This window comes from Cupressus sempervirens, chromosome 5 (genome assembly GCF_028749045.1).
Source record: "Cupressus sempervirens isolate cs-2001-9-10 chromosome 5, ASM2874904v1, whole genome shotgun sequence".
Taxonomy (NCBI): domain Eukaryota; kingdom Viridiplantae; phylum Streptophyta; class Pinopsida; order Cupressales; family Cupressaceae; genus Cupressus; species Cupressus sempervirens.
The window spans coordinates 692,881,421-692,903,491 of record NC_143122.1 but is presented as its reverse complement, the minus strand read 5'-3'; the positions used below and the strand labels follow the sequence as shown (position 1 = coordinate 692,903,491).

The 22,071-nt window shown below is 35.6% G+C and overlaps 1 protein-coding gene across 1 annotated transcript; it reads left to right on the top strand.

Annotated features, from left to right (window-relative positions):
- Nucleotides 1-1,205: 1,205 nt before the first annotated feature.
- Nucleotides 1,206-2,693, top strand: LOC149557862 (xyloglucan endotransglucosylase protein 2-like). Its single transcript, XM_089832331.1, has 4 exons — nt 1,206-1,505; nt 1,603-1,703; nt 1,952-2,145; nt 2,264-2,693. The coding sequence occupies exons 1-4, from the start codon at nt 1,328-1,330 to the stop codon at nt 2,610-2,612; spliced, it is 822 nt and encodes a 273-aa protein (XP_089688457.1). The 5' UTR covers nt 1,206-1,327; the 3' UTR covers nt 2,613-2,693.
- Nucleotides 2,694-22,071: the final 19,378 nt, after the last annotated feature.

The following is a 22,071-nucleotide window of genomic DNA, read 5'->3' as shown; positions in this document are numbered from 1 at the left end:
CACTTCTATAGCAGATAGTCAATTTAAACTAAGTCCAACTTATTTTTCAACAAATAACACTAAGAAATAAATCAAAATCAAATCTAATAGTTCACACACACACACACACACACACCAAATTTATATAAAACTAAACATTGTTAAAATAAATATATCTCCGTCATAATATTGAGTGAATAGAAAAATTACAATTACTCGAATTTTATACTACAAAAATAAGAAAATAAATATTTTATGATAAAATGACAAAAATCTTTATAAAAATCTATTTCTACAATAAGATTGGCAATTCCCTTAGACAAGGAATCCATATACTTTATTAACACTTTACCTTCAGCCTTATTATTATTTCATTTATATTTCTTAACATAGCTCTAGTCCTAACATTTCTAAAAAGAGAAATAAATTGTAATTCCATACATCAGTTACTATTTGACACATTCATTGTACTTTAATATAATTGTTTCCATTATTATTTAAGAATAACCCATATAAGAGAGGTTTATAATCTGTATTTTAACAATTTTTAAACTAGTCAATATTATAAATTGTTCCAAAATTAATTTTCCTTCTATTAAAAAAAATTAGATTTAGCACACTTATTTAAATAGATTAAATAACAACTAAAAATATAAATATAAATGTCATTTGTATATAGGCCAATTAAAATTATCCAAAGCTTTATTCAAAAACTCTCTCTCAGGAGAAAACGATGTATATGAATTGTAGTGGCAAACTTTGTAAAATAATTGATACCCAAAATCAAAGTACAACGAAAGAAAACATTCGTAAAAGCATTTTTTGTAACCTTTTCCACTTCATCATGAAATCTCAATTATGTACCTCTAAATAGTCTTTAATTTTTGTTTCCTCAATGCAATTCTATATTAGTCCTCATTTAAAATCCTGAGTTGGAAAGCATAGAACGCCCACCCATCAATGGTGCTGACTGTGTTTGTGACAATCATATTGGAATCAAAATATTTTATTATTTAGCAACAAAATTATTAGCTTCTCGAAGTAATATAGAAAATTCTTGGCCAATCTCTATGAAGTTGGTGAAAAAAAATAATGATGTGGGATGAATCAGATACAGCATTTGCCAGCTAAGAAGTAAAAATGTTTACAGCTAAGCTTCCAATGTAGAGATATATTATAAGAATGCAACCCCACCAAAACAACTGCTTCCCTAATCCACATTTTTTTATTGCAAAATAGTTGCAGCCTGACTGCCTATATAAATCGAACAGCCCATGTTTATCTACAGCCACACACATTGAAGAAAGCATCTTGTTCTCCTTTGACGAATCAATCAGATACAGCCAGTATGGGGTTTATTACATGCCTTGGATTTCTGTTCTTGCTATTCCTCACACACTCAAATGCCAGTGTTGGGCATTACTCCACAAGTCTACAAAATGAGTTTTCTGTCTCATGGGCTGCTGATCATGTCAATTTCCTCAGAGGTGGCCATGAGCTGCAGCTTAAGCTTGATCAAAACTCTGGTACACTTTTTTTTTCTTTTGAGCATTTTAATGCTGAATTCTAACTAAGAAACATGTATTATTTAGTGATGTCTGTGTTCAATTTCAATGGTTGCAGGCTCAGGCTTCACTTCCAAGAAGAAGTACCTGTTTGGGAACATCTCCATGCAAATCAAACTGGTTCCAGGAGACTCTGCAGGCACTGTAACTGCTTATTATGTATGGATAGTGTTTCTTCTATAAAGTTTGCTCTTTTAGAAGTATTTTTCAGTTGCGCTTCTGAAATAGATTGTGTAGAGATTTTTTCATCAACGTTAGAATCACATTCAGTAATCTATCATCAGAATAAGAGAGAACAAAAAGAAAAAATTCGGATTGTAACATTTTATTCTTAAAAGTAGTGTAACAGAGTGCATGCTAACATTTTGAAGGGGCTCATGTTTTTACTTCTAATAATCTTATTGCAGTTGTCATCAGAGGGAGCCAACCATGATGAACTGGATTTTGAGTTTCTTGGAAACAAATCAGGAGAGCCTTATGTTGTTCAGACAAATGTGTATGCAAGTGGTAAAGGTGATAGAGAGCAGAGAATTTACCTCTGGTTTGATCCCACCAAAGACTTTCACTCCTATGGTGTACTCTGGACTCCTCAACACATCTTGTATGTTAAATTTTCTCAATCAATATTCCAAAATCAAGTCTTGTAACATTGTTTCCAGCTAAAATCTCCAAGACCCATTTGATTTTGATGACTGGTTTTGTGGTTATATTGATTGCAGATTCATGGTGGATGATGTGCCAATAAGAGTGTTCAAGAATAACAAGGCAGCTGGGGTGGCATATCCAGATAGACAAGCCATGGGAGTGTATTCAAGCTTATGGAATGGGGATAGTTGGGCAACACAAGGGGGGCTTGTTAAGATAGACTGGTCACATGCTCCTTTTGTTGCATCATACCGCAATTTCCAAGCACATAATTCAATCAATGGAAGATATCAGACAGATATGTTGAGTCCTGATGAGAAGAAGAAATTGTGGTGGGTGAAGAAAAATTACATGATATATGACTATTGCAATGATAAACAAAGATATCCAGTCCCTCCCCCAGAGTGTACAATAAACCCATGAATTGTTTGTGGCATAGTTTAGAGCTATGAAACAGCAGTGTTTGTGTATATAAATTAATAAACTGTTTCACTTTCCATGCTCTGCTTTGCCCTAGTGGTGTGTTTTTCTTATTATTTCAGTTGATTTGAGGAATGTGGTGATTATAGTGGTCAGAAAAATGTTTGATAAATTTTTCAATCAATAAATAAAAAATAATTTATGCAATTAAAGGAATCTAATAAATTTGAAAAGAATAAATAGAATGAAAAAAAAAGTTCAGGTGACAATCCAAACATCAATAGTGCCTAGACACCAATGTGGTTTAATGAGATGCTGTATAGATACCTTTTTAAAAATTTAATCTAGGAAAATAGTGTGTACATAGATCATTTAACTTTAGCTGTTAATAGTTACATAGGTGCTCATTTCAAATTTTGCCAAACAACCTTTGGAGATGTTTGAGCCTCTTCATTGAATTTTTTATTTTTTTTAGTAATAATAAAGCATGGACAAGCACTCAAAGTAACAAATGGAGACTAGTTTTTACGGTTTTCCAAAAACTAACTAGTGATTAAACATATGACTTTTAACCTATCAATTTTTTATTTTCTTTTAGTGATGTTTGAGCCTCTTCATAGAATTTTTTATTTTTTTTAGTGATAATAAAGCGTGGACAAGCACTCAAAATAACTAATGGAGACTAGTTTTTACAGTTTTCCAAAAACTAATTGGTGATTAAACATATGACTTTTAACTTATCATTTTTTATCATTTTTTACAATAATATATTTTAACATTTAATAAAGCTAATTTAAACTATTTAACTTTACAAATTTATAAAGTGTTTTTCATCCATCTCAAACCACAGGTCATAAGGATATTTTAAAACAAATATTTGAGATTTCAATAAGATAATTAAAGTCAAGAAGTATACATTAAAATTAAATATTGATGACTTTATTCAATTGATGGGTGACCTCCCGGGAAGTCCCGGTGCTTCACCCTTGTGAGCATCACCTAGATCCAATGAGTGCTAAGTGTTCCATTTATTCTCATGAGAGATGGATTCATGTTGAATCACTACTCATGAAACATGGGTCATCGAGTTTGACTCAAAATCACACAGTTAAATCCTGATATTCACATCACGACTTTATTCAAATTGTAATTTGTAATTTTAAGTTTTTTTTTTTTTTAAATATATTAATATTTTTTAATTTTTAATTTTGATCATTTAGAATATGGTTTATACTATTTCTTTGATACAAACTTTATTTTCAATAAATTCTAAATTCAAATTTTCTTTAAATATTCATCTTTATTATATATTTATATGATTATTGTAGTAATTTATAAAATAAAATAAAGTCATTTATTTGTAAACATTAAAATTTTAACTATAATACATTTAAAATCAAACTTATCTTGTTACATAATATATTATGTATTTTTTAGAATTTACATAGTTTAGTTAATACTATTTCTTTGATACAAACTTTATTTTCAATAAATTCTAAATTCAAATTTTCTTTAAATATTCATCTTTATTATATATTTATATGATTATTGTAGTAATTTATAAAATAAAATAAAGTCATTTATTTGTAAACATTAAAATTTTAACTATAATACATTTAAAATCAAACTTATCTTGTTACATAATATATTATGTATTTTTTAGAATTTACATAGTTTAGTTAGTTGTTTAAGCTAAAGTTACATTTCTAATATTTATTATTATAAACTTTCAAATTCCATAAATAAACTTTTAGAGGAAAACTTAGTTGCTTTGCAACTTTGTTTTCTAGAAGTGTTGTACAATTTGAGTATTTATTAGTCTCTAGGAGAAAATTAATGTTTTCATTTAATCCGAAGTTTGTAAAGTTGAATTTATAATTCACGTTTTCGAATTACTTGACAGTCAATTTATTAGGATTTATTTTCTTTTTCAACAATAAAAGAATTAGGACAAAAAAAGTCGTACTCTTAAAAAACAATTAATTATCGCTTATCCTCTCAATTTTCCTACTTACTATTCTCTCCAACTTTCCCGGCCCATTATTAATTTGGATTTCCTCTTTACCCAAATGCAACGTGGGCAAATAAAATACTTCAAAACATTTAATGTATTTGTACTTCCCAGATGCAACGTGTACTCAGGTCAATAGATAAAATTTAAAATGTAGAAAATATTGTCTTCCAAAATGATCGAATAGTAGTTGAATGCATCATTTTCTAAGATTGAATTATAAGTCAAAAAAATAAGCCCCAAAAAACAAAACATTAAAGAGAAATATCTTCCTCACCTTAAATATATATATATTTTTAAAAAATCATCTAGAGAGAACTAATTAAGTATTATGATAATTCTGAATTATTAACATCTTATTTAAATGAAAATATGACTTTGGAAAACCTACAGTTAGACTATTGATTCTATATGATTCTACAATAAAGGAAAATCAAAGTTAGACTATTGAATTTATATTCACATATTTGGCATTAATTTACTCAAATGCATAATGATCATTTTTAATGAATATTTATAGTTTCAAACTTTCCTCGTGTACCTCTCTCATCGACCTCCTATAGCAATCAACAGTTCTACTATAAAGATTAATCTTAAATCAACTATGCTATAACAAAAATGTATGCACTTATTGACACAGAAGGAACCCATGGCTTTGCATGCCCCTCCTCCTTTCTCACATCAAGGCCTACAGTCTTTATAGTCATGTATGTTGTACCCTCCTCCCCAAATATAAGATGATACTCAAAGTGATCACCAATTGGTACGAGACATAAATTCTTGTCCATTATGAAAGTATGGGGCACATAAACGTGTGATGTGCTTACTAATGATGGACTTGCACCAGCATCACCAACATAGGGAGGCAACAGTGACCTAGTCTGGGAGATCAATAGGCTACACAATCTATGGATGGCTCTAATAATCTAAGAGCTATCCTCTACAATGATATCACTGGAGGAGGGGAAAGACATCATTAGGGGGGGATATAAATACCAACTTTCTTCCATTAGGAAAATAGTTTATCTTGGGGAGTTCCTCCTCCTGCACCCATGTTCGGCCTCATGCTCCAGTCATTCACTTCGAGGCCCAACATAAATTCATAATATTTTTTGTTAATGAATTAAAATGGGACCTCTAAACTATTATGTGGTGGTTTGTAAAAAATGATCCACCAACGATCCCCCAAAGTTTGCATGCATAGCCTCATTTGTGCACCATTTAATTGATAATTTGGGTTTTGTGCAATCCAATTCTTTTACTAGTTTTTAGATTCACAAATAGGTTAACTATATCATATTGGTGGTGTTTAGAGATGCAACCTTATCATAGTCTAACCTATCATCAAATAGGGAATATATTTTCTCATGCTAGCGAAGAGAAAAATTTTGGTGTGTTAATATTCAGTCAAGTTTGTTATTAGTGACAACACTTATTCAGATTTTGTATACAATGTTTTTCAAGCACTACAATTCAACCTGAGTCGTTCAATGTTTGCCAAGCTTTATAGTTTCTATCGAGTTAATAGCTTAATTCAAGCAAAGCCAATGCTAACTGAGTTGAATGGAGAATAGTGTCTACCAAGTACAATCGTGGTAAATAGGGAATGTAGTTTATACCGAGTTACACAATATCTACTGAGTCACCAGTGAATACCGAGTTCGAAACTATGTTGAAGTGATTAGTATGGACTGAGCTTCTACTTCTACCGAGTGCATGATGATGCCAAGTAATGACAATGGATGTCGTGTATCAGAACTTCACCAAGTCAGTTTTCAGAACCCAAGTATCTACATTTGGGCAGACCTTGTAATATTGGTGTTAACTTGTGTAATGGCTAACTTTGTAATTGGATTGATATATATATAATATATCATTTCCTTAGATGACATATATGAGATAATGTGAATGGAATGTAAGCACACAAATGTGAATCAGCAACAAAGTAAAGTGTATTGGAAGACCATATTAGGAGCAACAGAGTTATATCTATCACATAGAGGTTATTAGTACTTCAAAGGATCTCAACTAGCAGTTCAGTTGTAAGTCAGAGATCTACTATTTCATCATAATAGGTGAATCAACTTCAAATCCTTTCACAAGGTAGACTTAACAATCTTTTCTTAAATCTCTTTACCGAGTGCATACTTCATTGTATGTTTGTGAAACCTCTAACAAGGTGGACCTAGTAGTCCTAATTGCTCCTAGTAGGGTAGATCATTAGAAGTGATCAATGTAAGCCTTAACTGACCAATTTTATGTTGCAGTATTTAAGTTTTGTGGGTATCATCCCCACCCCAGTTTTACTTTCTATTTGGAAGGTTTTTGGGTCACCAAATATTGTGTTCATGGTGTCTTATGTTTTCTTATGCATGTAGTAGATTAGATTTATCAATATTAATGCAGTTAAGTTCTGAATTTGTTAAAAGGTTTTGAAGTTACTAATTCACCCCTCCCCTCTCAGTAACCTAGCTAGTCTTGAACATTTCCAACAATTGGTATCAGAGATTTGTGGTTCTCAGGATAAAGTTTGATAGCTTGAGAAAAGGTCAAGGACAATGGAGATATTCAAACTTGACAAAGCTATTGACAATGAAAAGTTAGATCTAGAGATGGCCATAGCTCAACTCAAGAAAGCAAAAGAGCATCTTTCCCAATCTCTAAAAAGAAGGAAGGAAATTGCAAATCAGATGAATGACCACTAGTATGTTGAAGAAAAGATTGAAGATTTTCTCCCTTCAAGAAGCTCAAATGAAGAAAATGATGCAGTCAAAGAACTCCTAGAAAAGAATGGTTCCCTACAAGAAGAAGTAAGAAAATTGAAAAGAGAACAAGAAATTCAGTCAATAAGATTGTGCGAAATCTCAGAACAAAGGAATAAGGCAAAAGAAGACTTGGATGTAAGGAACAATGAAATTCAAATTCAATCCCTTCAACAAGAAAATCTTATTGATTAACTCTCCAATGCCAAAGAAGAAATCATGAGTCTGAGATTTGAAAATGAAAGAATAAGGAACGATTTGAACTCCAAAAGAAAAATCAATGAAAGGTTAAGGAATGACTTAAACTCGGAAAGGCAAATCAATGAAAGGATGAAAATTGATCTAAATTTTGAAAAGCAATTAAATGAAAGAATAATGAAATCCCAAGTAGACATGGATCAATTGAATTAGCAAAATGAGCAGAATCTCTATAGGCAAAAGGGTAAGGTAGGAATTGGATACAAAGAAGAAGGCGAGTCCTCCAAACAAGGTGCACAAAAAAAAAAAAAAAAAACCTACCTGTAATCACTATGGTAAGATAGGTCATACATCAAACAAATGTTGGAGTAATGGAAAAGCAAAATTCAATGGAAAATGTTGCAATTGTAGTTAGCATGGTCATAAAACTAATGAATGCAAAGAAAAACCAAAGTTTGAGGGCAAGTGTCACAAATGCAAGAAATAAGGTCACAAGGCATTTGAATGCAAATCTAAGTAATTCAATCTAGCTAAACAATGTATAAAGGTAATATTCTATTGGGACTACAACACTTGGTGTAGATGTCATTATTGTGGAGAATATGGACACATTGGCATAAATTGTGTTAAACATCACATGAGAAGAAATGATACCACCATAAGATGTTACGTGCATGTACCAAACTTGGTGATATAGCTAAGAATTGCATGAATACAAGTAGAATTGAAGATGAAAAGAAAGAAAAAGTAGATAGCATCAGGAAGCAAATTAGACATCAACGGATTCCTAAATCTACCGAGCAAGCTTGTTCAAGTGATGATAGTCATGTCACTCAAGAAGTGGGTGACTCCACCATTTCCAATTAAGTTCTTAAGGAAGAACTGGAACTGTGTTTTCAAGGTCACATCTTAAATAGTTTCAATTGAAAGGAAGTAAAGGTTCATATTGGTATTCATGATACAAAAGGATCATCAATAAGATCGGTAATAGTTATCACCGAATTGACTTCTTTACCGAGCAACGATGGGTCATGGGCTCTATCAAGTGAAGTTGGGAGTAACATGGTTATGTTTGGTTGCCGAGTTATAAGCTTTCACCAAGCAATCCATACAAATAGTGGATGATAGGCTGTTACACACGATGTCATCACCACTCCCGTTGTACCAAGCATTAATGGGAAGTTTTATCAAAAAGGCAGGAAATTGACTTCATTTTCACCAAAAATTCAAAATATTATGAATAGAGTGATTTGCAACGCATCCAAGCAACTTTGAGTAGAATTTGCAACAAAGTTCTTTCAAAAAAATTCTCAACTTACTAGGTTATCATGGCATACAGTAGCAGAAACAAGGCAAAGAAAGGTTTTGAAATGTTGGTGTGAGGTGTTGAATGGAAAGCCCCTAACTTCAAACTTGTGCTAGTAGCCAAGTCGTAGATCCCACCTAAGGTACTTTTCATAAATGATATTTGAACTCATTTTAAATGTGCAATTTAGGAGATAGGAACCCTTAAATGGATAATGCCCTAAGTGAACTTTGTGTTAATGGAATTCTCAAACCTGAGTACAAAAATTTGGAAGAGAAAGGTTTAACTCATATTCCTCACTTGCCTTGGAACTTTCAAATCATATGGATTAGGTATATCCTAAGCCGAGTTCATAACAGTCAACTGTGATTAGAGCAACTAGTTTTGATCACCAAGAAAATGATACATTGTATTATTGGTCTCCCCATGCTCATCAAAGCTAAAGCCACTAAAACCCTAGGTCAAGATGAGTTACAAAAGAAAACCCTAGCCAAATGGGACAATAGAAGAATGAAAATTGGTAATGCAACTGATATAGAACTAAAATTTTGCATCCATGTGATAGCACACAAGATTTATAGTTCGAGCCAACTCAATAGTGTGTCATGCAAAATAGTTGACTTAGTTTTTAAGGTCGTGAAGAAGAATCTGTCATATGACTTAGCATATTTGTTGTTGAAGTAGTTGAACAAAAACATGGAAAGCATTAGAACTTCAAAGAATAACCCATGCAAATTTGGTTCATTGTTGACATGTTTTTTTTATATGTTCAAAATTTTTTCCCTTCTAAAAGCACAATTATATGGAGAAAAGATATGCCAATTTTATATCAGATTAATGAATATATCGCTAAAATGGGTGAAAATTTTGACAATATCATGGATAGCTATTTTGAAGCCTTCAAAGAAAAGATGAATAATAGATTAGGATACCAAAGAAGTTAGTTGAGGATTATAAGGATGATGTTTGCTTTATGGTAGATAGTGATAGAGTCTACATCCAAGCAGTAAGGCCGAAAGTTGTGTGGGTAAACCCTCTTCCATATGAGGTTAACATTATGAGTCTAAGGAAATCATTGAAGCCTTGCTAAATGAGCCTGTAGATCCAAAGGCACCTTACTTTAGAACTTATGATGAGGCAAAAGCAAGAATTGTACTTGAAATCAAGCTTCTACAGGTGGTAAACAAAGGCAAGAGGATGGTAACAAAATTGAGAACAACAAGCACCCCTCTTATGTTAACCAAAGGTAAAGAAGAAGATGTGGAAGAATAAGAGAATGAAGAGGAATTAGAAAAGGAAGAAGAGCTAGTAAGGAAGAAAGGCAAGGTGATCATCACCAAGCCACCAAAGCCATCCACTGCAATATTTACAAGGAGATTCAGGAAGAAAGTAGGAAAAGAAAGTAGTGATGTAATCTTCAACCGACCTCCTCTTACATTTCAAGAAATGCTAGAGATACTAAGAGAAGGTGTTGGAATAAATTTTTTTAAAGCACTCAAGTATGAGACAAGGACTCCAACAAAGCAGAAAGAAGTTGAAGATCTGGTCATGGGCAAGATGGGCAGATGGAAATTCTCTCCAGACTAGCTAGCATCATAGGTCCCTGTAGTTTTGTTAGATAAGATCAAGGTTAGATGGGACAACACCAAGCAGACTGTCAAAGACAATTTTTGCACAAACATTAAAATAGTTGGTACCCAACTTGACTGATGCAAAGGTAAATAAGGCATTAAAAGACAATGAGAACAAAATGACTTTAAAGTTCAACACTTGTCTAGTTTTGATGAAAGATATAGAGTATGTTGTGAAGAATGCTACAACCCTATGGAAAAATGTATTCCATCTTCACAAACCGAGTGAATATCCTATTGAAATCAAAGATGATGGTGACGACAATGACAAGGATGATGACAATGATGAAGACTCTACTCAATTTGTCACAATTGATGTAGATGAATATTAGGAGCTAATGAGGGATGATGAAGAGGAAAAAGAGGAAGAAGCTACAAAAGAAGCCAACCAAGAAGAAGAAGAGATCAACCTAGTCAAGATAGCTGCGACTATCATAGCCTCACTTCCTCAGTCTCCAGCAAAACTTGCAACAACATCAAGCTCGGAGACAACTTCAGCAGATTTGATTGTGACAACCATTGATACATCAAATGTCCAATAACTCCCTACTACCTCTTAGCTCAGAAAATCACTGATAGAAGTGTTTACCACTTCATCCAGTGAGCTACAACATCCTTCAGTTACCGAGTTAGCATTAGCAATGGATACAAAATGTTCTACAATTTTAAACTCCTTAGCAGTAAGAAAAATTTTGGATTCTACAATTTTGGCAACCTCAGTTGTGCATACTCCTGTAAGTACCTCAATTGTGCATACTTCTATGAGTACGTTAGTTGTGCATACTCCTGCAAGAGCTTTAATTGTAAATACTTTTGTCAGTACTTCACTTGTGAATATTCTAGTTTTAGGAAGTTTGGTAAAAAAATCAGTTTTGAATTTTGTAAGTATTCCAATTGTGTGCGTGAATATGCGGCCTATGCTAACACACACACTTCAATATGGTCTTTATTTGCAAATTCATCTCAGAATGAACATTGGATTGTTCATCCAAAAATCAGCCGGCAAGGCGACCTGTTGCCTTCTATCTAAAGGGAATTGCTTGTTAGATATCCTCATATTTGAGGTGTTAAGCAACTAGACCCTCTACGAATGAAGGATTTGAAAGAAAATATGACTAATCTATATGAGAATGCAGATTAATCTAGAATGGAGTATGCACGTTTAATCTAAGAACATGTAAAAGAAAGCTATGCTAAAATGTATGCATATTATGCTAAATGAGATTAAACTAGAAAATGAATATCTTATAAAAATAATGAGCTCAAATGAATGCACAATCCAGCAGCAATTCGATGCAAATTCTCATTCAACCTCTCCCAAAATGAAGAGATGAGGGTCTCTTAAATAGACTTTCCTGGAATCCATCAACGATTGAGATTGATTTCAATCAACGGTCAGGATTGAAGATGAAATTCAATCATAAAGGAAGATTCCCAAATTAAAGGGAGTTAACTGATTTAATTTGAGTAGAATAAGGAGTTAACTGATTTAATTCCTTTTTGATCAATAGTGAACTGAAAATTTCCCTTTTTGAACTGAAGAGAGATTTTAGTGAGATATTTAATTTAATAAAATGAGATATATTCTCATAATTACCTTTTCTATTTAATTAAATAAACCTTTAATTAATTAGAGACACTTTTCTTATTTAATTAAATAACTTCATTTAATTAATTAGGAATGGCTTCCCATTTAATTAAATAACTTTTTAAAATTAATTAGAAATAAGTAATCCAATTAATTAAAATAGGTGCATTTATTAAATTAAATTTAATTCCATAGTACATTAGCCTTAGGATATAATTTAATTTAATTAAAGTATAAATACTTAGTAATTAAATTAAATATCAATCAATAGGTTTAATGTGACTAATATGAGTAAATACTATAAGAATTAAATAATAAGCATGATGAATGCAGATTAGGGTTTTCTGCATCTAACAATTAAGTCAAGTAGTGAGTAGCCGAATAAGAATTTGCCTAATGGAATAGGACATTAGGATTGGTCAGAAATAGACCAGAATTGGTATCATGGCAATGAGCCAATTTTTGGGGTATTACATTTTTCCCCTCTTTGAATGAATGTGCGAGCAACACGTTCAATTCAAAGAAAATTAGAAAGTATGATGTGCAAATCAAAAAAAAAAAAAGATATTGGTTTTGAAATTGATTCTACAAAGACCAATTGATGAGCTTTTAAGGACTATCTCTAGAATAGAGCTTAATCCCAAGGAATCCAAGCAAAATATCTAGATACCTAAGATTGGTAGCATTCAAAAGACTATCTCCAGAATAGAGCGTAATCTTTAAGGATCCAAACAAAACGTCTAGATACCTGAAATTGATAAGCATTTAAAAGGTTTCTTCAGAACGAAGTTTAACCTTTAAGGATCTAGATAGAACACCTAGATACCCGAGAGTAATAGAATTTAGAAGACTATCTCTAGAATAGAGCGTAATCTTCAAGGATCTAGATAGAACACCTAGATACCTGAGATTGAAAGCATTTAGAAGATTATCTCCAGAACGGAGCTTAACCTTTAAGGATCCAGGTAGAACACCTAGATACCCGAGATTGATAAAAGATAACAAGGTCCAATCATGAGTCATAGAATCATCCCCAGAATGAGGCTTGATCCTCAAGAGAAGGGGTTTAGACTGTCGAAATACCTATCCATCGAACTCTGAGAAGAGTTGTTATAAGGTTGATCAATTGATGAAAATATAAGATAGATGGCAAAGATGCCATATAGAAGGGAACAAGATGCCCCGAGTGATGAGATGCCCCAAGTGATGAGGACATGAGATGGGAATGAGATGCCCCAATAAGTATTCAATGATGTAATCATCCTGCCCCCTCGGGAGTGAAATCAAAAAATGACACACAAAAAATAGATGTGAAATAATATAGCAATAGATACAGAAGAAATCCGAGTTGTAGTAGAATGTAGAAGAGATCAGAATGATTTGAAGAAAAGTTAAGAGTTGATTTGAAATTTTTGCGAAGTCGCAAAGATCGAGTTTGACCAGAGTTAATCAGATTTAGCCACGGTTGACTTGAGTTGACTATTTTGAAAAATGATTTTTGAAAATATGAAGAATGTAGAGATGAAAGGATGCCAAGAATCACAAAGTATCAGAAAGATTTGGGCTACACAAGCGTTTGATCGTGCCAGTTCCCAAAAATTTTAAAACACATTTTTGAAGCTCTTAGGTGTGTCAAATTTTGTATTCAATCCCAAAAATGGATCCAGAACGATCCAATTAGCTACGGGTGTGATTTTTGCACAAATCCGAGCACTTTGAAAAATTTGGGTCAACAGCTATATAAGGGTCTAAGGGGTCATTTTCAATTCATTTGTGCTTTTTGTCTTCTATTGATTTGAGCTCTGAGAGAGACATGGCAGTTAGCATGAGACATCATCGATTTGAGCACTCTCGACGTCACAGCCACCCCATAGACTATGGACCATCGATTCTCCTCCTTCATACTTTCACTTTTATGCATTTTGAGGTCATTTATTGCACGTTTTAGCTTGTTTTTAGGGGGTCAAATCTTTCTTCACACGAGACCTATTGGCTTTCGCGTGAAGAAACAGGGCTCGTTGTTTGTTCGCGCGCGATAGGGAGGATCTTTGCGCGGGAGACATTAGGTTTCATGCGAAGAATGAGATTCTTCCTGCAAGGTGATTCGGTTCTCGCGCAAGAATTTCTTTTCTTGTGCGGGCAGCTCTTTTTTTGCTCGACTATTCTTCGTGTGAGATTAGATTCCTTCACGCGAGGCTTTGGGAACTTCGTGTGAAATTTCACTAACTTCTCCCAAAATTTCACAAACTTCGTGTGAAAGTCCATGACAGTCATGCTTTAAAATTTGATTTTCGCACTCAAAAATTGCATTTTAATTTGTTCTGATGCATCATTTCATCTTGATACTGATTGGTTCTTGTGTTTTTTATTGTTGTGCATGCAAGAGGTCTTTGGTGACGTCGCATTCAAATCACACTATCTTCCATATGGACAGTTATTGTGGAGTCTTGATGATGCTAATCGGGCACACATTGCCTAATTGGGTTTGTCTTCTTTGTGCAAAATTCCAGCTATGATGGTGAATCACAGCCTTCTCACTGCCTTGGTAGAGCGTTTCCATTCAGAGATGAACACATTCCATTTGTTGATGGGCAAGATGACCATCACTCTAGAGGACATCTAGAGGATCTTGCATATTCCCTTTCACGGTGCTCAAGTAATCTATGACACAGTGCCCCGAGCAGGGATAGAGGCACTATCTATTGTGTTCGAGAGAGTGTTACTGAGGGGTAGGGCCATTAGTTGGGATGAGCTGATGCACACATATGGACCCATGCACAGGCTAGCATCGGTGTTGGCTATATTTTTGAGTTACTTCCTATGTCATGATAGAGGATAGCATGGTTTGGAGTGCGGGTGGGGTGCCATGCTTCGTAGGATGCTAGAGGTACCTGAGATTTTTGGGCGGGGTCAATGCATGCTGGCTCACCTTTTCCATGAGATGTACGAGGTCGTCTTCGATGAGAAGAAGACCATGCCAGCTGGAGTTTATGTATTGCAGATCTGGGCCTGGGAGCATCTTCCCGTATGCAAGTCAATTTTTGAGGATGCCAGAGAGCCCATGGAGCCCTATATTTGTAGATATCGAGGGCATATTACCTAGGCCCACCTGCATAAGATAGAGCAGTGGAGGATATATCTTGATGACCTAGTGTCTGTTGTATGGTGACCTTGGTGAGAGATAGAGGATTGGGATGATACTCCCAGAGAGTTGTCGTGGATGTTCAGTTCTTGACCTCTGGTGGGCAAGACGACATCAATTATTGAGAGATTTGTGATATCACAGGTGTGGTGGCAGTATGGTCGACCATAGGATATTTCTACTAAGTATTGTGCCTATGCCAAGTTGCAGAAGGATGTTGAGCGGGGCTGGCCAACACGGATGGATCCAAGGCGATCCATGATAGACATTTGCAACTTAGCTGCAGTTCAGTGGGACTACCTACCAGAGGTAGAAGATGCTGAGATGATGCCTGCATATCAGGGATTTTTGATTAGCCATCTGTTCCCATGTTTTACAAATCTAGTGAGGACGGTAGGGTAGGCAGAGAGACATGCACCTCAGTAGTAGCAGGCACAACCAGAGTTGCCATTTTAGCCACAACAACAGTCATGAGTTCGGCATCAGGTTCAGCAGATGCAGATTCCCCCATATCAAATGGGATTAGACCCAAGCACCAAGGGCAGTGGGACTAGATAGAGTCGGCACCATAGGTAGAGGACAGAGGAGGAGGCCCCTCAGCAGGAGGCTCCACAGCAGCAGGTGCCACCACAGCCACAGGCACCTCCACAACAGTAGGTACCAGAGATGGTAGATGAGGACATGCCAGATCAGCTAGCAGGTGGGGTGTAGGACATGGTACGGTGGTATCAAGAGCAATTTTTTCAGGCCTCCCGAAAGTTGGGAGAGTTACAGATTGTAGTGGCAGTCTGGGATGTGCAGCTGGTGGAGTGACAACGGGACACTAATCTTTGGAGAGAGTGCGTCAAAACTACAAAGAAAAGATTAGAGCTGGCGCAGGATGAGATCCATTTCTAGTTAGCTTGGGCAGCATACTATTATGCAGCATATACGAGTGTAGTACCTGATGAAACACTTCAGGTGTAATGATTTTCTCAGTATGCATGAGAGTCTGGGGGTGCACGACCTCTTGTCAAGCCAAATATGCCACCGCCACCTCTGTCACTTGCTGCCCTTGCTCCTCCTAGAGGCGAGGGTTCAGGACAGAGTTAGACGCTCTATGCCTGATCTTTGATTTTGATCCCTGGCTATGTATCAATTGGTGTGCCAACACCACATGTATCATTTTTGATCGATTGCGCTCAATTAGCACCCATTTTTGTACTGACCCATTCTTTTGATATATATATATATATATATATATATATATATATGAGATCTTGAGCCAAGTATTCATGTGTACATGTCATTGTCTATTTTTTTTTTACTTTGATGTACATGAGTTGTATGTTGTACTTAGATAGAATGCATATGTATGAACTGGCATCTCATGTAGTGTTGCGTGTTTTTGCTTGACAGTCACAGGTATTCCATTGAGGAGCGTGAATCGACAAACCAAACACTTGTATAGCCATGGAGGAGTCTGATGCATGTGGAGTATGAACAGAATGACCATCAAATTGCGTGCTTATGCAAATGAAGTATGTAATGCAAGACTATTAAATGCAACCCTAGGTCTGGTGACCAAGCCTTGATATTTAATCATCACTAGATATAAAATAAAGCTCATATGTCATACAATTTCCACTTACATTGCAATCATGGAAATACGAATATAACATACGTTATTGGTTTGTCAGGATTAAATGTAAGCATTCGAGGTACAAGAAGCTAGAATGACCAGAATATTTGTCCCTTTTAATGTAGCAAGTTAACATAAGCATCAGAGCATAAACACTAGGATAACCTAAATGTTGCTTGCATGATAGGCACACCAAACACACGAGAGATCCCTCTTATGCTAAGTATTCAGTATTCATTATGTCCGCAATGACCCTTGCGTTTGTAACCTGAGATAGAAGTGTGCTAGATATACTCGCAGTGACCTGTACGTTCACATAGCAAGATGAGTATCAATATTTTACTATAGCATGAAGATTTTACTCCAACAAACAAGGAGAAGAACCGATGTTATTGGCGTATTTGTATAAAAGGAGTCGAGGTACACACTACCATCCAATACGAGATGGAGGCTCTTATAGTGGACACCCCTTTTATAGGAATGTATCAACTTGTTGGAACTAAACCACATACAGAAAGAAAAGAAAAGATCATGCCCCCAGTCATCACTTCTCTAGTAAAAAATGACATCATCGAGTTGTTCGAGGAGATATGATAAAGCAAAATAAAGCAAACAAAGAAAATGCTCAGCACATCCAAACAAGTATATCATTTTTGAGTTCAATGTTTTGGAATTGATGTCAAGTGTCAGTGTCCTGAACATGTTTGAAAGAAATCTCTTCAGTAGGGTGACAACAGTAGGCAGACGCAGTCAAAATGATTGGTGATTGAGGTTAAAGAGGAATCTTCATGATGAAGAACCTAATAAGGACTGAGCAATAGTAGGCAAACACAGCCATGATGACTGGTGACTGACACAAGAGAGATCTTTCATAAAGGAATTTGGAGACATAACCTGAGCAACGGTAGGCAAACACAACTGAAACAACTGGTGACCATTGCGAAAGAGATTCTATGAGGAAAATCTCGAAAAAGTGACACTTGTGACAGTAGGCAGACGCAGTGAGGACCACTGGTGACTATTGCAAAAGAGATTCTATGAGGAGAATCTTGAAAAGAGAGTGACACTGGTGACAGTAGATAGACGCAGTGATGACCACTGGTGACTGTCACGAAGGAGATTCTATGAGGAGAATCTCAAAAATAGTGACACTAGCGATAGTAGGCAGACACAGTGAGAACCACTGGTGATTGTCATGAAGGAGATTCTATGAGGAGAATCTTGAAAAGAGAGTAACACTGGCAATAGTAGGTAGACGTAGTGAGGACCACTGGTGACTATCATGAAGGAGATTCTATGAGGAGAATCTCAAAAATAGTGACACTAGCGACAGTAGGCAGATGTAGTGAGAACCACTGGTGACTATTGCGAAGGAGATTCTATGAGGAGAATCTCAAAAATAGTGACACAAAGGGGGAATGCCCTTGAGCTATGACAAGACTCAATCCATGGATACATGAGCAAGAAAAGAAAGAAAGTGAAAGCATGAAAGTGACTGTACAGAATAGCCAGAAGATGCACTGCAAGATGAAGCATTGGAAACAAGAGGCGTCTGTTTACTAGGTTTTCACCTTCTTGGCAAGATTTTTCTTTTTTTGCTACCATGATGCCTATTTCCAAGTTGTCACCAATGACACTTTTCTATTTTTCAATTTTTTTGTATTTTTCTCTTTTTCTCTTTTTTTTTTTTTTTTTTTTTTTGTATTTTTGATTTTTCAATTTTTTTGGTGTTACCATGGTGCCTATTGCTAGGTTTTCACTAGGGTAACAATTTTTTTTAGGACTTTTTGCAATTTTTAAATTTTTTTCAGGACATATAGATATGTACAGAGAGCTTGCTGAGATTAAATCAACTGTAAAACCGCTTCAAGTGGAGAGTGTTGACAAGCTCTTTAAGCACTTCTCCTTCAGTTGTAGAACGCTGATAAGTGCCAGATCCATATACTACAGTGATGATGTACGGACCTAGCCAGTTTGGTTCAAAATTTCCCTTTTGCATTCGTTGTTGTTGATTCTTAGGGTTCTCTCTCAGGACGAGGTCAACCAACTGGAAGTCACGTCGCCTGATCCTCCAATTGTAGCTGCATGTCATTCTTTGTTGATATGCTCATATTTGATCACATACCACTTGTTGTTGTTCATCCAGTAACACAAACTCTTGAAACTGAGCTATCATGTATTGGTCATCAGTGATAAGGCCTTTCATAGAGATTCTCAAGGTAGGAATCTTGACATCTATTGGAAGCACAACATTTGCCCCATACACCAATGCAAAAGGAGTCGTGCTCGTTGGAGTTCTAATGCTTTTCCTATATGCCGACAGGGCTGGGTTGATCTAGAGATGCTAGTCTCTCCCTGCTTTACTGACTGTGTGATGAAGAATTTTGAAGTTCGCCTTATTGGATGCCTCAGCTTGGCCATTACCCTAGGGATAATAAATGGAAGACCAATGTTGTGTGATCTTGAATTTCTTGCACAGTTCCTTGAGGTCTTTATTCTTGAACTGTTCTCCATTGTCAGTAATGATTGAGGATGGTACACCATATCTACAGATGATGTAGTTTGTGATGAAAAGTGCTACAATTTTGCCATTAGCAACTGTGAGAGGGACTACCTCTACCCATTTCGTGAAATAATCTGTAGCCATGATAATGAACTTATGTCCATTGGAAGAGGTTGGGTGAATCTACCTCACCAAGTTGAATGCCCATTGTTGAAATGGCCATGTTGTAGTAGAGGGAATCAGCTCTCTGGCTAGAGCATGAATGAGATTCCCATATAGCTGACACTGCTTGCAGGACCTAGCATACTTAACAACTTCTTGCTTCATTTTAGGCTAGTAGTAACTAGCACGAAGGAGTTTGCAAGCTAGTGTCAGGCCATTGGAATGAGATCCACAAATGCCTTCATGAACATCAATTAGTGCACGTTTGGACTTGTTGAGTTCTAAACACCTAAGGAGTGTTCTGTTGAGATCTCTCCTATACAAATTGTTAGCAATAATGACATAATGTGAAGCATTACGGATTAGGTAATGTTTCTCATTTTGGGTCAGACCTTCCAAAATTGTTTGATTATGAAGGTAGGAATAAATATGATGGTAGCGAGATGATTCTTGTCCTATAATAGAATAGATCATCTTGGAATAAGGTGTGTCATAGGCTGGGTAGTGTAACACTTCCACCAAGAACTCATGTCGGAGATCATTTTCTGGCATTTAGAGTAGGGATGCCAGAGTGGCCATGACATCAGCTGCTTTATTATCTGCATGTGGAACTTGTTGGAAGGTGATGTGTGCAAAATACTTTGTCAAGTCATCAACCATGTGGTTGTAAGGAATTAGTTTCTCATCCTTTGTTTGATACACATCATTTACTTGGTTGATAACAAGTTGAGAGTCACTGAAGATGTCCAACTGATCTACTCTCCATTCAGCTGCAATTTTCATACCATTGATCAAAGCTTCATATTCAGCAATGTTATTTGTACAAGAAAACATAATCTTGTACGCTTTGGGCAATGAGTATCTCTATGGTGTAATGAAGAGTAATCTAGCACCTAATCCTTGTTGTGTGAAGGACCCATTGAAGAACATAACCCATGTATGGTGTGTGAGTGTCAGAATTGACTCATCTGGGAAATCAATGTTCATTGGTAGAAGAATTTGTATGGGTGCCTCAGCCAGCTGCTCTGCAATTGCCTGTCCCTTTATAGCTTTGCGTTCAACATATTGGATTTCAAACTCACTTAGTATCTTGATCCATTTAGCCAATCTTCCTATGAGAGCTTCCTTACTGAGCAAGTACTTTAATGGATCCATTTTAGCCACAAGTCATGTACTGTGGGAAAGCATGTAGTGTCTCAACTTCTGGGAAGCAAAGACAACTGCCAAGCAAGCTTTCTCAATAATGTTGTAGTTTTTCTCATAAGAGACCAATGTTTGGCTCAAGTAATAAATAGCTCTTTCTTTGTTGTCATTGTCTTCCTAAGCCAACAGGATTTCCAAAGATGTTTTAGTGGCTAAAATGTATAAAAGCAAAGGCTTCCCATGCATAGGAGGCATCAGGATTGGTGGATTGACAAGATATTGTTTGATCTATGTTAAGCTTTGCTCACAATCCTGGCTCCAATTGAATTTCACACCCTTATGTAAGGTCTTTGTGAAGGGTTGTGATCTATCTGCCAATTGTGAAATAAACCTATGAATAGATTGAAGCCTTCCCTATAGTCCTCTCATCTGACTGATATTTTGAGGTCGTGGCATGTCCATTATTGCTTGTACTTTTTTTGGATCTACTTCAATTCCTTTTGCAGAAACAATATATCCCAACAATTTTCCTGATGTGACACCAAATGCGCATTTGTTAGGATTGAGCCGAAGACTAAATTTTTCCATATGATCTAAGATGGGACCCAAATCTTGTAGATGAGTATTGCGTTTAGCACTTTTGACCAAGGTATCATCAATGTAGTCCTCCATGGTTCTATGCATCATGTCATGGAAAATTGTAGTTACAGCACGTTGATATGTAGCACCAACATTCTTTAAACCAAATGGCATCACATTCCAACAAAAGGTTCCCCATGCACATGTGAAATCTGTTTTCTCTTGGTCTTCTGGCTCAATTTTTATCTAATTGTATCCAAAAAAACCATCCATAAGTGAGTACATCTCATATCCAACCATCATGTCTACGATCATATCAATATTAGGGAGCAAAAAGTCATCTTTAGGACACACCAAGTTAAGATCACATAAGTTTGTACAAACTCTGATAGATTTATCGTGCTTGGAAACAGGAAAAATATTGGATATCCATTCAACATAATCAATTGTATGGATGAAACCAGCCTTTAGAAGTTTCTCCAATTCAGTTTTGACAAGCAATGCAATGTGAGGGTGCATTTTTCGAAGCTTCTGTTTAACCAGTTTGATGCCTAGTGCTATGGACAAGTGATGCATGATAAGATCAGGATCCAATCCTGGTATGTCAGAATATGTGCAGGCAAAATTTATTTTCTTTTCCTTGAAAAAGGCAATGAATTGTTCCTTCTCTTCAAATGACAATGACTGCACTAGATGTATCACATGAGGATGTTGTTCTGTGCCCAGGTTAATTGGCTACATCGGCTTTATTAACACTGATGATCTCTCTTGAAAGTGACTGGGAAGGACATCAAATATCTCATTTGTAGGCACCTC

Coding starts and splice junctions, on each gene's coding strand:
- LOC149557862 (XM_089832331.1), top strand. CDS start 1,328: ATGGGGTTTATTACATGCCTTGGATTTCTGTTCTTGCTATTCCTCACA. Junction 1,506..1,602: donor TAAGCTTGATCAAAACTCTG/GTACACTTTTTT, acceptor CAATGGTTGCAG/GCTCAGGCTTCACTTCCAAG. Junction 2,146..2,263: donor TGGACTCCTCAACACATCTT/GTATGTTAAATT, acceptor TATTGATTGCAG/ATTCATGGTGGATGATGTGC.